Source organism: Gorilla gorilla, chromosome 22 (genome assembly GCF_029281585.2).
Source record: "Gorilla gorilla gorilla isolate KB3781 chromosome 22, NHGRI_mGorGor1-v2.1_pri, whole genome shotgun sequence".
NCBI lineage: Eukaryota > Metazoa > Chordata > Mammalia > Primates > Hominidae > Gorilla > Gorilla gorilla.
The window spans coordinates 4807004-4822299 of NC_073246.2; the positions used below are offsets into that span (position 1 = coordinate 4807004).

The window sequence follows — 15296 nt, forward strand, 5'->3', positions numbered from 1 at the left end:
TTGGATTAAGTTCCAAGGATATAATTTAAAGAATATTTAAGATAGGATGTTTTGTCACCTTTTTAACATCTTTTATAAATATTTCTTCCTATCCTAATTGTGTGTCATGGCAGAAGTTACTTTTTATGCTTTTAAAATGATACTGTCTGAAATCATAGTGTTATTATGAGGGTTAAATGAAAACAATGAATGGAATTCACATAACATTGTGCCTTGTATATATTAATTGCTTTAAAAAGGGTAGTTATTTTACCTCCTATCTAAGGCTTAAGTTATGAGAATGATAATACATATTGAGTATATGTATTTTCTGTTGCTTCCTAAAGGGCAGAGCAGTAGCTGTGATAGTTGACTGAGTTAGGAGTAAGGTTGACATCTTTTTATAAAAGTTGAGAAATTTAACAAAATCATGCATCTCATTATAAAGAAATCCACTAAAGAGAGTAGCTGTGAAGAAGGCCAAGATTTTCATCAGGAAACACTTTTAGGGTGCTCTGTCATAGTAAATGGCTGGTCATTGTTGCAACATTATTTTCATGATGATACAAGGATACATTAACCATGTCTGGAAATTTTACACTAAAAATCCATCTAGGAGATACAACCAGATATACTTCCTGAATAGGAAAAGTGAATGGTAAGAAGCCAATCATGCAAGATAAGAGGAAAGAACATTCCAGGGAGAGGGAACAGACCACTACACAGACCTTGAGGAGTGGACTTGGCATGATTCATGAACAGACAGCATGTCATTTTACTTGGAGCATAGTAGCCTACTAGGTGGGGGTAGTAGAGACATCATCAAGGTGAACAAAGGCTAGATCATGTAGGCTTGTAAGCAAGGGAAGGAGTTTGGGTTCTGTTCAGTCTGCAATGAGAAGTTTTTGCAAGGTTTAAACATGGAAATGCTACATATCTTAATTCACCCCCTGTTCCTCAATATATTTACTCATCATTTAGCTTTAATTCCTTTTACTTCACTTAAGCTTTAACTCCAGCCTCTTTTCTTTGGTTATCTTTGTATTTCTTGGCATTAAGTCCTGCTGCTTTTCTTTTACCCTAAATTCTGTCAGTCTTCTGACCTTTCTTATCTACCTGCCAATGATATGGTCTAGCCTCTTTGGATGACATCCATGATTTATTTTTTCTTTCCAGAGATTCTCTTTTATAGACAAATCACTCAGCCCAGTGTCCTGCCAGTAATGAAAATTGGCAGATGGTAGGGTGTGATGGAAATTAGAAAGCAATGCTGATTTGGTCCTTCTTCAATTTACACTATATGACAGCTATTTTGACTTTTCTTGCTGTTCACCAATGCTTTTATTCTTATGTGTTGTCTGGGCTTTCTTAACCAATAGTTTCATCAAGTTTAAGGATCTGTGATAAGCTATGTTCTAATTTAAACTCAATGTTTTTGTCTTTTTTATTTATCTCTTCTCTTTTTGCAGCTGTCTCTTAGGAAATGACCTTCTCTAAAGATGATCATTTTGTTTCCTCTCACTTTTCTCCTGCCATAAGAACCTTGCTCCCTTTACTCCATTTAGCTTCACTGTATGCCACTGTTGGCATTTCATGTCTACTTTTGTGTATACTCAAATACTCATCACTTTCATTGATCACTAGTAAAGTTTACTGAGGAGTCAATTTGATTAGTAGTCAAGAGCCTGATCTTAGAAGCCAAATAGACCTGGATTTTACTCCTCTCCCCTCTTAAATTATCTTTAGTTATAGCCTGTCTTTTTGCTTTTTCAACTGTTTAAAGAAAAATTTCTTAGTTGATTATTGCTTTAAACTTAATGTCTCTGGCTTACAGACATGTGTGTCTAAATATTCATATTTAATTTCTGTGATGACACCAAACCTATCCAGTAGTATCGATAATCTTCTTATACATGACCTCCATAAGGTTGTTTCAGTATTCCCACACATCTTCTCCCTGACTGGGAGGGTTGGAACCAACCTCATTTCTTTGTGTAGTGCTTTTAAAAATAATATTGTTTTCCACATAAGGCATATTAAGTGCTTTTGCACCAGATGTATTACATGGATGTTTTTCTTTGACTAATTTATTACCAATGATCCATAGTAATCAGATAAGACAGCAAGGTTGTCAGTAAGGAATTGGTGGAGATCATCATAGTCTAAAAAGTGATTTTTGTGACAATGACAGTTGTCTTGTTGCAGAGTGAACTTTGTTGTATATAACAGTGCTGTGCAGTATAAATATAATGTGAGCAACATAAGTAATTTTTCTAGTGGGTATGTTAAAAATTTGAGGAAAAGGAAACATTTGGGAACAATTGTAGTAAATTTTATTTAATTCAGTAATCCAAAATAGTAATATTTCAAATTTTGAGATACTTTTTCCCCATTAAGATTTTGGAATCCAGTGTGCATTTTATGCTTACTGCATACCTCGATTTGAACTAATTACATTTCACTTGTTCAGAAACCACATGTCGCTAGTAGCTACCATGGCAACTTGAAGTGTCAGGGGAGCAAACTCTAGAAAGTTTCACAGAAGCATTTTAGTGTTCTTAGGAGAGTATAATAGAAAAATGAATTGATTATCTGATAATTAGTTTCTGATAATTAGTTGAGTATTCCCCCAATTTTTAAAAGTTTTACGGTGAGCAAAAAGAGATCAATTTTTCAATGTACATATTTTGAAAGATAAATACTAGTACTCTCTTAATATTAAGAAACATAACACCCCAGTTATGTCTTTTCTATCAAAAATGAACCAATTTATGATGCTTCCATTGTTAGATTAATGATTTATTTTAAATGCCTATCACTTAAAGAGCCATTTAAAAGTGATTTTAGCAGTAAGTCCTTCACTTAAAATATGTTCAATAAGACTTGATTCATGTTAGGCAGTTGGGGATAAAAATTTAAAAAAGTTAAGGCCCCTGTCCTTCAAGGATTCACAGAGTTGTGCTGTAAATAAATGATTATGTAACAGAAGTTTCTTGTAAGCATATGGGTAAAAGTAATATTCAACAACTAAATGGGTATTTGGGTGTGGTAATAGGTATTCAGGAAATAATGTGCAGAGTTTTTTTTTGAGACAGGGTCTCACTCTGTCCCCCAGGCTGTAGTGCCATGGCACAAACTCTAGTCACTGCAGCCTCCATCTCCTGGGTTCAAGCGATTCTCCTGCCTCAGCCTCCTGAGTAGCTGGGACAGGCGTGTGCCACCACACCCTGCTAATTTTGTATTTTTAGTAGAGATGGGGTTTCACCATGTTGGCCCGGCTGGTCTCGAACTCCTGACCTCAAGTTATCCATCTGCTTTGGCCTCCCAGAGTGCTGGGATTACAGGCGTGAGCCTCTGTTCCCAGCCATGAGCAGAGTTTTGAAGGCTGGGAGCACAGCAGAAAAACAAAATTTCAAGCAGAGGGAACAGAATGTGTAAAAGCACACAGACATGAATAGCATGTTATGTGAGGTGCATGGCAGACAACCCACCATGACCACGAAATAGTGAGTGGTTCTGAGATTCAGTTGGAAAGGGAGATAAGGACCTTTTTGCCTCATACTTGAAAATTCTGATTTTCTTTTAGGTGAAAAATGAGGTATTGGTGGAGTTTTAATTTATAAAGAGGTTAACAATTAGATTTACATTTTTGAAAGATTGTTCTGGATGTGTAGAAAATGATTTAGAGAGGATGTCAGAACCGTAAGTAGAGATGATTTGATGCAGAAGATACTGCAGTTAGCGAGACAGAGTATTAGGTAGGTGCAAAGGTAATTGCAGTCTTCGCCATTAAAAGTAATGCCAAAAACTGCAGTTACTTTTGCACCAACCTAATATGATAGACTAAACTATAAACATATAAGGAAGAATGATGTGTAGGAAGTTTAATACATAAGAATTGGGATCTGGCTGGATGTGTTGGGTCAGGGCTGAGTTCAGAGTCAACAATGATACTAAGGTTTCTGCCTTTATCTATTCTTGAGAAAAATGGATGATGTTTCGGGTTTTTAAAAAAGTTTCACTTTAGAGCAGTTGAGATTGAGTGTTTAGAACACCTGGCTATTGAGATCCAGTAAGACTTGAAGAATAAAGGTTTGGGGTTTATGAAAGAATTCTAGGGCCAATAATACAGATTTAGGAATCATGGTGGCATTTTATGGCATGAGAGTTGATGTGATCACAAAGGGAAACTATGGGGGATTAGGAAAGAAGGAAAAGGATGAAATCCTAAGAAACTCCAGCATTTAGAAAGATTGTATAGGTACAAAAGCCAACAAAGGAGGATGAGATGAAAGTGGGGGAAAACTAAGGAGAAATTAGGAGAGAGTTGCCGTGATAGAAACTAAGGAAAGGGGCGTTTTAATGTGGGAGTGGCTAGCAATGCAAATGCTGCAAAGTGCAAAAAGCCAAAGACTAAATCGGGTTTCCTATGGGCATTGGCAGCCTCACTAATGTAGCTTCAGATGAGTATTAGGTGCTAAGCCAGCCTTCGTGAAGTATGTCAGAGGTCCAGCCAGCGTCCACATTTTGAAGCCTGTTTTTGTACTGCCCTCAAGCAAGGAATTATTTTTACATTTTTAAAAGAGTGTAAATAAAAACAAAAGGTCTGACTTTTTGTCAGAGACTGCTATGGCTCACAAAGCCTAAAATATTTACTATCTGGCCCTTTTCAGGAAAAGTTTGCAGACTCCGGTACAAATAAAAGAAATATATTTTTACTCTGTTTCAAGATGCTTGACTGGAAAAGAAAGAATGTATGAGTCAGAGAGAAATTGATAGGATTGACCAAACTTTCAAAAAATGGAAAAAAGTCTGAGTGCGGTAGCTCACACCTGTAATCCCAGCACTTTGGGAGGGTGAGGCAGGAGGATTGCTTGAGCTCAGGAGTTTGAGACCAGCCTGGGCTATGTGGCGAAACACCGTCTCTACTAAAAATATAAAAGTTAGGTGGGCATGGTGGCACACGCCTGTAATCCCAGCTACTGGGGAGGCTGAGGCGTGAGAATCCCTTGAACCTGGGAGGCGGAGGTTACAGTAAGCCTAGATCGCGCCATTGCTCTCTAGCCTTGGTGACAGAGTGAAACTGTCTCAAAAAAGAAGGGAAAAAAAATGGTTCATGTACTTTGTGATACTTGTTAAATACAGGCATATTTTATATATATTATCAAAGGTTGGTATGATAAGCTTGACTGGAAAAGAAAGAACATATGAGTCAGAATAGTAGATAGGAATGATCAAACCTTCGAAAAATGAAAAGATTCATATACTTTGTGATACTTGTTATATACAGGCATATTTTTTATACATTATCTAAGATTGGTATGATTTTAGAATACATTATTTTCCTTCTTATTTTGCAATATGCATAAGTTTAACTGTATATTTGGCAGGGCAGTTTATCCTTATATTTTCTGTTTTATATGGTAAAAGAAGTGTTAGTACATTTTCTTTTAATCCACATTTAGGGATGGATGATGCCCATAATGATGTGGATTTTAATGCTTTTACAACTAGAAATTAATATAGAAGAATATATAATTAGTATATTAAGTAATGTGTTTGTGTATGAATATGTAGCTTCTGTCTTTAATGTTCTTCCACATAAGACATTTTCCAGTAATTAAAAAAAAGCCCTTATGTGATTTGAATAGTCTGTTTATGCTTAAGAAGCATCTTAGTCTAATTGATATTAACGTTTCTTAATTTTGTCTCTTGTCTGATTTTGTAATTTCAAAATATATTTAACATTCAAAGAAAATGTTTATGTTACACTGCAAAGCATTTCTCAGTTGGTATTTTCCTTGTTTGGTTCTTTCCAGTGAGCATATATTGAGCATTAATTAGGTGTCCAGCATTATCATTGGCATTAGGAATAGAAAATTAAAGAAGACTTGCTTATGGTCTCAAGTAGATATAGCCACAAATAATTGCAAAACTATACGATTAAATTTAATGTGGTTACATTTAGATTAAATACCCTACAGTGTTTTTATTGATACCTCTTTCTGATTAGATGACAATTCAAGGTGAATAACTTCAAATGTCTGAAAGGTTCATGATGCAAATCCTTTCAAATGATTTTACTGTATAGTCAGAAAAAATTTAAATTCTTATACAACAATTTCATTGTTTTACTGTTAATTATAGCGAAGGAAGATGCAAACTGTGCAGTGTGCGACAGCCCGGGAGACCTCTTAGATCAGTTCTTTTGTATTACTTGTGGTCAGCACTATCATGGAATGTGCCTGGATATAGCGGTTACTCCATTAAAACGTGCAGGTTGGCAATGTCCTGAGTGCAAAGTGTGCCAGAATTGCAAGTAAGTTTTCATTTCAATTCAAAGCTGTGTATTGGGTTTAAGAGGGACCCTATTACTAGACGCTAAAGGTTTGTGTAATATAATAGAGGTTGTTCATATTTTGGCTGTATTCATTCAGAGTGACTTCATCATACTTAAGAAAATTACTGGATATTAACGTTTATATTATTTTGAAAGAAGTCTAAACAAAACTGATTTTAATCATTTAAATTGCTCTGGTAGTCTAAAGAGCTAATTTAAATTTACCAACAGTTTAAAAAATAAGTGATATTAACAATTTAAAACAAGCATGAGAAGAATAAAGTAGCTTGTCTTCAGGGGCACCGGGGAGGGGATGTGATAGGATTTAAACCTGTTACTACAGACGTAGAAGAATTAGAGTTGAGCCAAAACGTCAGTCATGTGTTTGAATTTCCATTCCAGGAAGGACAATTTCTACTATTATTTTAATGTACATCTGCATCTCTCTAAAAGGCACCTTGAGTAGATCCTGGTCAGCATAATTCGAAAATGAAATATGTGGCATTTAAAAATTTGTAAGGGGGTTATCTTTTCCTATTGTATTTCATCTCTTGGTCATTTCTCCAGTCTTTTCTGTGATTTCCGCTTGCACCCCCATGATTCTAATGAGCATGATAATTTGGGGATGTTACCAGCATCTTCATTTACAGGCTGAGAATTTTTGTTGAAACCAGCAAGAATTATGCCCAACTGCCATGATCAGCCTGTTTTTATTATTTAGTTTTATAAGAAATAAGCATCAATATCTTAGAGTTACGTGACATAAATAGGAATACGTACCTTCATATTTTGGTAAAAATTAGATAAAATATTCAGTAAACATTTATTCGATACCTTGTATCTGCACTCAGTTTCTTGGGAAGGATTAAAAGAACTTGAAGGAAGAGTACTTGTCCTCCAAGATCTTTCCATGTAGCTGAAGAGATAAAACATGTGACTTTTTATGGAGAGGTTGAACTGAATAATAATTGGAGGCCAACTGACCCATCTTCCTGTTGACTTCTGTTTATCCCACAGATTTCATTCAGAGATTCCTCTCTCAGCTCTTCTTGCTTTCCCCGTTTTTTCTCTTCCCCTCCTCTTGAATTTAAAATCATAGTATCTGAAAGTGATTATAGTCAAAAATCTCAACAGAGATAACGCTGTAGGACAGGGGCCCAATCTTTGGGGGCAGAAGAGTGTTTAAAGAAAGGTTTTAGGTTTTCAATTATAATTCTTAATAATTATGACAAGGTTCATCTTTTGAAATAATTATTCAGCGTTTAATTGCTTAATAGACATCCTAAGCACTTGAAACTGCATTACATTTAATTATCACAGTAATGTTTATTATTCCCGTTTTATACCTGAAACTCAGAGAGCTTTAGTCTAAGTTGTTTAGTGACACAGCTAGAAAACAGCAGCCTGAATACAAATAGAGATCTGATGCCAAATTTGATCCTCTTTACGTTATATGACAGTCTTTTCAATTTGCTGTGCCAAGATTTGTTCTTTCCACACAGTAGCACCTAGCAGTTATAACGCCTTCCTCTCAAAAATTATATTTTAAAAGTAAAGATCAGAGGCTATTCATCTTGCCTCAACCCTTCCTCCTTTGCAGGAATCCTAAAATGGCTAGAGCAAGTTAACCGTAGGTGAGCATTGAGTAAAGATCACCATTTAGGAGGCAATCCTTATAGCAGGGTTACCTCTGTTACTATCTGCAGAGACAAAACAGATATTGAGGTATTTATGAACTGTGCAGTTCCCAGGACTGATGATTTTCATGATTACTTATGTTGCAAAACATAAGTTTAAAGATAAGCCATCATTAATGCTATCTTACTTTTTAGACAATCGGGAGAAGATAGCAAGATGCTAGTGTGTGACACGTGTGACAAAGGGTATCATACTTTTTGTCTTCAACGAATTATGAAATCTGTACCAACCAATGGCTGGAAATGCAAAGTAAGTTGTTTATTTACTTTTTTAAATCCTCTGTATGTTTTATATGGAGAACAGACAAATCGGATATCTATTCAAATCTATATATTACCATCACCTTTTTAAAAGCAGCTTTATTGACATATAACTGACATACAGTAAACTGTACACTCTTCAAGATAATGAACATAGTCATCACCGTCAAAGTTTCCTGGTGCCTCTTGGCTTGCTTTGTGGCTGTTCAAACCCAAACCCTCTGTCTTCCTAGTCTGCTTTTTCACTATAGATTAGTATTCACTTCCTAGAATTTTTAATAAAAGCTTCATATAGTATATACTCGTTTTTGGTCTGGCTTCTTTAACTCGGTGTAATTATTTTGAAATTCATCCCTATTGCTGCACAGATCAGTAGTGATTCTTTTGTATTACTGAGTGCTGGAGATACCACAATTTGTGTATTGAATCACCTGTTGGTGAACATTTGGGTCCTTTAAAATTTTGAGCTATTATAAAAAATGCCGATGAACTCATTAACTAACTTCCTACCTCACTTGGCTTCTGCCCCTTCAGGGTGAGGTGTTCAGAGCCGGGTTGGGGGCAGTGGGGTAGTGGAGATAGCCCTTGGAATCCAAGGTGCGGTTTAGCTTTTAAGCTTAGTCTTCCTGGGCTGCTGGTGTCGCGAGGTTGAGGGATGGAGATGACCCTCAGGTGCTGCATGGGCCTGGAGCGGGTTTTCCCTGGAGCTGGAGAGGGCGTGATGGCCCGTGTGCGGGAGTGGAAGGCACAGCATTGTCATTGCCCTTCTCGGAACTGCTTTCTCTAGGGAGGAGGTGGAGGGCCTGGGAAAGGAGGGTGATGTGGCCAGAACCCCTGGTCCCTGGCGTGGGGAGGAGGTGGGAGCAGACGCAGAGAGATCCTGTACCTGCACCCTGTCCTCGCCAGTGAGGTTTGGCACCTAGAACTGCAAGCAGTATTACCAGGTTCTGCTGTGGTCTTCAGCAAGTTCTACTAGACATCTGCCTGAGTGGTGGGGGTTGAGGGGAGGGGCTTTCTCTCCTTGGGGGAAAAAGAGCTGCTGGGTAACTGTGCTCAGCTGTGGCTACCTGGGAAGTGGGGCCTGAGGGCTGAAGGATTGTGATGAACTCTGGCCTGCTTCCTCAGGTAGTTCAGATTCCTTCTCTTGCTGAATGACTTATCACTGGAAAGGAAAAACTCTGCTGTTCGACTGATTTGTATATTTACACTCTTATCTTCACTCAGTTCCTCTACTTGCCTTTTTACTTTAATACGAAGTTGAATTTGTAATTCATTTTCTTTCCTAAGGAAAAAGGACATTTAAGACTATAAGTTTACCTTAGGCTATAGCTTTGGCTGAAGCCAAGTTTATTGTATTTGTAACTTTATGTATGTATATACCTTAGCTAATAACTATGTTTTTTTAAGTTGTGCTGAAGTATGTTAATTTATGCTTTCATTTCATTTAATCAGAGAATTTAACTAAGGTAGGTTTTTTAAAATAAATGTTTTGATACTTGAAGTATTGACTTTTTAAAGGTGTAGCATGTGTTTATTAATTTCATTTAGTTAGATGAAGTCCTTTTACCTTATTTTTGACTTGTTGATTCAACAAGTTACAACTGACCACTATTAATTGTTCCTATCAATTTATCATATTTTTAAACAAATAACTTGTGGCTGTTATTTAGCAACAGTGTTAATATATTGTGCTTTTTACCAGTATAAAATTGTTCTTTATTCTATGTAACGTGTTTTTTGTTGAGGGATCAGGAAGGGCAGGTATTTTGCTTTGCCTGACACTATGGCCACGTAGGGTGTTAGTTTAACAGTTGAATGGTTATCTTTTCACATCTTATTTTGGATTCTTTTGTGTTATAAAAATGTATCTTTTGAAAGCTTAATAGAGTTCACTGTTTGGATTGATGGTTGCAATTGAAATGCTTGGCTGTTTTGAGGCAAAATTTTTCTTATAATTTCTTTCTATTTTTCTCTTCTTTTACTTCCTGCAATGATTTATAATTCAGAATCTCATTTTGTGAATGTAAATGATTATAAATATTAAAGATATAAATTTTCTCCCATTCCCCACTGAAAATGAAGTTTTTATTCCCCTTTTCTCTGATTCGATTAACCTAGATTGTAAACCTTGTCACAATTTTCTTGCAAAAATATATTTCCTCTGTTAATTCCAACTTTACCCTCAATCTTTTGGAGTCTCGGTTGTGATCCTTTAAAAATAATTATAAATTTTTTGAAACCCTACATGTCAGAAAGAGACTGTTCCTTTTAGGCTATAAGAACTTGGCACAGTATAATGTTTCATATTACAAATTTTTCTTTTTTATACTCTGAAAACATTTTCTTCAGTTTTTTCAGTTTATGCTGTCACGAGAAAAATCTTAACTTGAAAAAATTTAATCATAATCCTTTTTTTCTTCCTGAAAGCTTTGGGAGATGTGTGAATCCCCATCCCCGTCCCCACCCCCCGCCCCAGCACCTTTTTAAAAAAATATATTCACTTAAAAAAATTACCTTCTTTACACTCTCTAATAATATCTAGTAACTACTGGATAATTTTTGTCTCTTGCTCTTAATCTTCTTTATTATGGTTTTCATTGTCTTGAGAACTGGTAGAGAATTCTGGGTGTCTTTCTCAGCTTGTTGTGTCTCCCCTTTGGTGTGCTTCTTTTCGATTTGCTCTTTGTAATCTGCTATTCTCTTTTGAGAGTGAGAGAATTACATAAATTCTGGGAATACTATTGGATACTTAATCTTTTTATTCTGCTCTATGAAGGCACTATAGTGTGGTGGTTCAAAGCTTATGCTGTGGAGTCAAATTGCAGTTTTTTCAGTTACTAAATTGATGATCTTTGGCTACCTGTTGAACTTCCCTAAGTCAGTGTATAGAAGGTTAACGGTACTTACCTCACAGGGATGTTGGATTTAATGAAGTGGTATCCATAAAGTGCCCAGCACAATGCCTAACACAAAGTAAGTACAGAAACAGTTACCATAGAGTTTTTCATGGATCGAAAGGTTTGTCCTTTGAACCATTTGAAGAATGATCATCTTTCTCTGCTGTTGAATTCTTCTGTAGTTCTCTCTGTAGTCTTGAGTCATAATTTGCTCATTTGTTTGCATTTAACATTTGAGTGTTTACTGTGTGCGAACATCACTGTAGTGAAGGCTGGAGATGTTGGGGCAAATCAGTGTGCCCCCACAGGGCTGTCAGTCTAGTTTGGGGCTGCTCCCTGGTGAGCTGGAGTGGGGGTGATCTTTTCAGGATCTTTATTGTAAAACAGTCATTGTCAGATGGGTTTTTTTTTTCCTATTTTTATCTCAGGAATGTCTGTTCATTGGTATATTATGCGTTTTTAGAAAGTTTTTACTTGAAAATACGTTCAAACTCTAAAAGTTGGAAAAAATAAAAATAATACGTGTATCCCATTTACTCAGATTTATCAGTTGTTAGCATTTCATTATCATTGGGCATGCCCTCTCTCGCTTTCTCTGTGTGTGTGTGTGTGTGTGTGTGTGTGTGTGTGTATCTGTGTGTGTCTGTGTGTGTGTCTTTATTCCCCCAACCCCCTACTATTTGAGGGTTAATTACATACGTTGTGCCTTTTTACCACCATTTCAGTATGTATTTCTTAATAGTAGGAATATTCTTAAAAAAATCACAATCCTGCTATCAACTTCCTAAACTTACATCAATGTCGTATGTTTATCTAATGTACTAGCCATATTCCAGTTATGTCATTTGATCTTATGTCCTTCATAGCCTACCCCTTCCTCCAAGTAGATTCTAGGATTTAGTTTTTGTCATTGGTATTTTTGAAGAATAGAGTTCTTCTCGATATACTTCTTTTTTTCTTTTTTCAAACAGAAATTTCCCCATGTTGTTTTTGATAACCCCTTATAATTAGATGAGAGGCATGCATTATTGGCCAGAATACTGCAAAGTGCTGATCCATCCTCAGGGTATCACAGCTGGAAGCACACATTATTCCACTTTCCCTCATGAGAATCACGTGGTCAGGCTGTTGCCCAATTTCTATTCCCCACTCCTTTGTATCTAATAAAGCAGTATGTGAGGATACTTTAAGACCATGCAAATATCTTGCTTTTCCTCAGAATTTCCTTCTAGATTTGAAAAACTTACTCCCTAGCCCGGGTGTGGTGGCTCACACCTGTAATCCCAGCACTTTGGGAGGCTGAAGTGGGTGGATCAGTTGACGTCAGGAGTTCAAGATCAGCCTGGCCAACATGGTGAAACCCTGTCTGTACTAAAAATACAAAAATTAGCCAGGCATGGTAGTGGGTGCCATGTAATCCCAGCTACTCAGGATGCTGAGAGGAGAATCACTTGAACCTGGGAGGCAGAGGTTGCAGTGAGTCGAACTCATGCTACTACACTCCAGCCTGGGTGACAGAGATAGACTCTGTCTCAAAAAACAGCAACAACAACAACAGCAACAACAACAACAAACTTACTGCCTGATGATGCCATTTTAACATGCTTTCTTTTGGTTGCAAATGATGCATTTCCAGCTCTCGCATTCCCACCACATTTACCAGTTAGCCCTCTGCTTTCTTTTGTAAGCAAGAACACTTCTTTCACATGTTAAACTTACTTACTATTAATATTGGCTCATGAACTCCTATTATCTTCAATCATTTACAACTCATTACCTAATTATTTTTTGGCTCAAATAGTCCCATACTTGCTGTCAGTTGCTCCTTCAAGCTGGCACTGGTGTTCTGCCCTCACTGCTTATTTGAACACTTCATACTTTTTGGTGTAACAAGATGTTACAAGCTCATCTTATACCTCCCGTGCCCCAGTCCTGGAATAAGTCCATTGTTAAATAAGTAACCCAGATTCCTTTAGTGGGGAATGGGTGCTGGGTGTGCTCATTGCTACTGGAGGGTGTTTGCTTCTTCACCCTTTCAGCAGATGGTGTCAGGAAATACATGCATGTGTATACACTTACAGAAGTTTGTCCAACCCATGGCCCGCAGGCTACATGTGGTCCAGGATGGCTTTGAATGTGGCCCAACAGAAATTCATAAAATTTCTTAAAACATTATGAGGTGTTTCTGTTTTTGGGGGTGTGTGTGTGTGGGTGTGTGTGTGTGTGTAGCTCATCAGCTATCATTAGTACTAGTGTATCTTGTGTGTGGCCCAAGACGATTCTTCTTTCAATGTGGTCCAGGAAAGCCAAAAGATTGAACACCCCTACATGTTATGTATATACACATAAATATTCATATACATATACATAACTTAGAAATAATGAATTTATACCAGCACCTCCAGTTCTTATCCTTCTCCATTGAGTTCTTTGCCTTTTCATTCTTGCATGTCTGTTCTTCTACAATAAAAATTCTGGGTTGTAGAACAGCACATTTATTCAGTTGCTCAATCTAAAAAGCAAGTCTGCTTCAGTTTGCTCTCAGTAATAGATTTTATTCCCCTTTCTTTTCTTAGTGATTTAATTTTTTAAATATAGAAGGTATGAGTATACTTTCAAAACTCAAAACTATATGAAGTTTTACTCAGAATTGTCACTGTCTCTTGTTTATTACTTATACCGCATTTTCCCCAGCCTCTTGGAAGTAACTAACTTCATTGTTTTCTGTTTTAAACCTCCTGTTATTTTTCATCTAAGAATAAGAGGATATATTGCTCTTTCAGTGAAGGTAGCATGTTGTATATGTTCTTTTGCATGTTGCTTTTTTCGTGTAATAAAATCTGGAATCACTTCCGGGCAAGTTAGGCAAGTTCAAGAGATCTCATTCTCCTTTTAAACAGCTGCATAGCACTCCATTGTGTATCTGTGCTATGGGTTACTCAGTAACCCATGGTATTTCAGTAGTTTATGATATTTTGCATTATAAATGATTTTACACTCCCTGGCTTTGTGCATGTGTGTTTTTGAATTCTCAGGGACAAATCTGTAGGGTAAATTCCTAGGATTATTGCCTCAGGAGTGTACACATATGTAGCTTTGTGAGATACCGTCAAATTCTCTTTTTTGGGGCTTATGGTACTTTGCATTGCCACCAGAGATGTGTGAGAGAACTTTTCCTACGTCTTTGCTAACAGGATGACTTGTTCAGCTTTTGAATGTTTGTCTGTCTTCTGGGTGAAAAGTAGTGTATCAATGTAGTTTTAATTTTTGTTTATGCTAAGAGTGAAGTTGATCATTTTTTCATGTGTTTAAGGGTCAGCTTTTATTTCTTCTCATGAATTGTCTGTTCATGTGTTTTGCCTGTTATTGAAGATTTTGGCATTTTTCCCTAAATTTAAGAGTTCTTTATAAGTGAGGGATGTAAGCCTTTATATGTGTTACATGATGCAGATACTTTCTGCTAGCTTATTTGTTCTTGTTTTTTTTTTTGCTTATTTGTGTGAGACAGTGTCTCACCCTGTCACCCCGGCCATAGTACAGTGGTATGGTCATAGTTCACTGTAGCCTTGACCTGGGCTCAAGCAATATTCCTGCCTCAGCCTCCCGAGTTAGCTAGGAGTTATGTGTACCACGAAGCCCAGCTAATTTTTTACTTTTGTAGAGACAGGGTCTCACCATGTTATCCAGGCTGTATTATGTGTCTTTTGACTTTGTTTTTATTATTTTTTTTGCCATGCAAAAGTTTCTTTTTTATGGAGTTAGATTTATTAATCTTCTTTTGCTTCTGGATTTTTGAGTCATATTCAGAAAGCCTTTCCCTACACTGAGGGTATAGAGGACACAGATAGTCTTCTCATTGCTGGTAAGCAGTATGTTCATATTGTCTAATTTGTTTGAGTTATAAGATAATGTCTTTATCCCAAAGACATTTTTGCAATTGCTGTATGTATATACATTACAGTAACTAAATCTTTTAGTTAAGAGATTCTGGAAAAGAATTGACAATGGATCTAAAGTAAGTTAGTTTCTCTTGAAAGTTTTTTTTTTTTTTGGAGGGGGGAGGTCATGATTAAAAATATTTTGTACTATCAGATCTGTTATTTGGTAGTTTTCTTTTATCCT

At 36.6% G+C, this 15296-nt stretch overlaps 1 protein-coding gene across 1 annotated transcript in view; it reads left to right on the forward strand.

Annotated features, from left to right (window-relative positions):
* Positions 1-6286, forward strand: part of LOC129530495 (B melanoma antigen 3-like) — a 52921-nt gene extending 46635 nt beyond the window's left edge. Inside the window, exon 4 of the mRNA XM_055377302.1 lies at positions 6127-6286. Coding sequence (XP_055233277.1) covers positions 6127-6177 — 51 coding nt within the window. The 3' untranslated portion in view covers positions 6178-6286. The remainder of the gene's footprint in view (positions 1-6126) is intronic.
* Positions 6287-15296: the final 9010 nt, after the last annotated feature.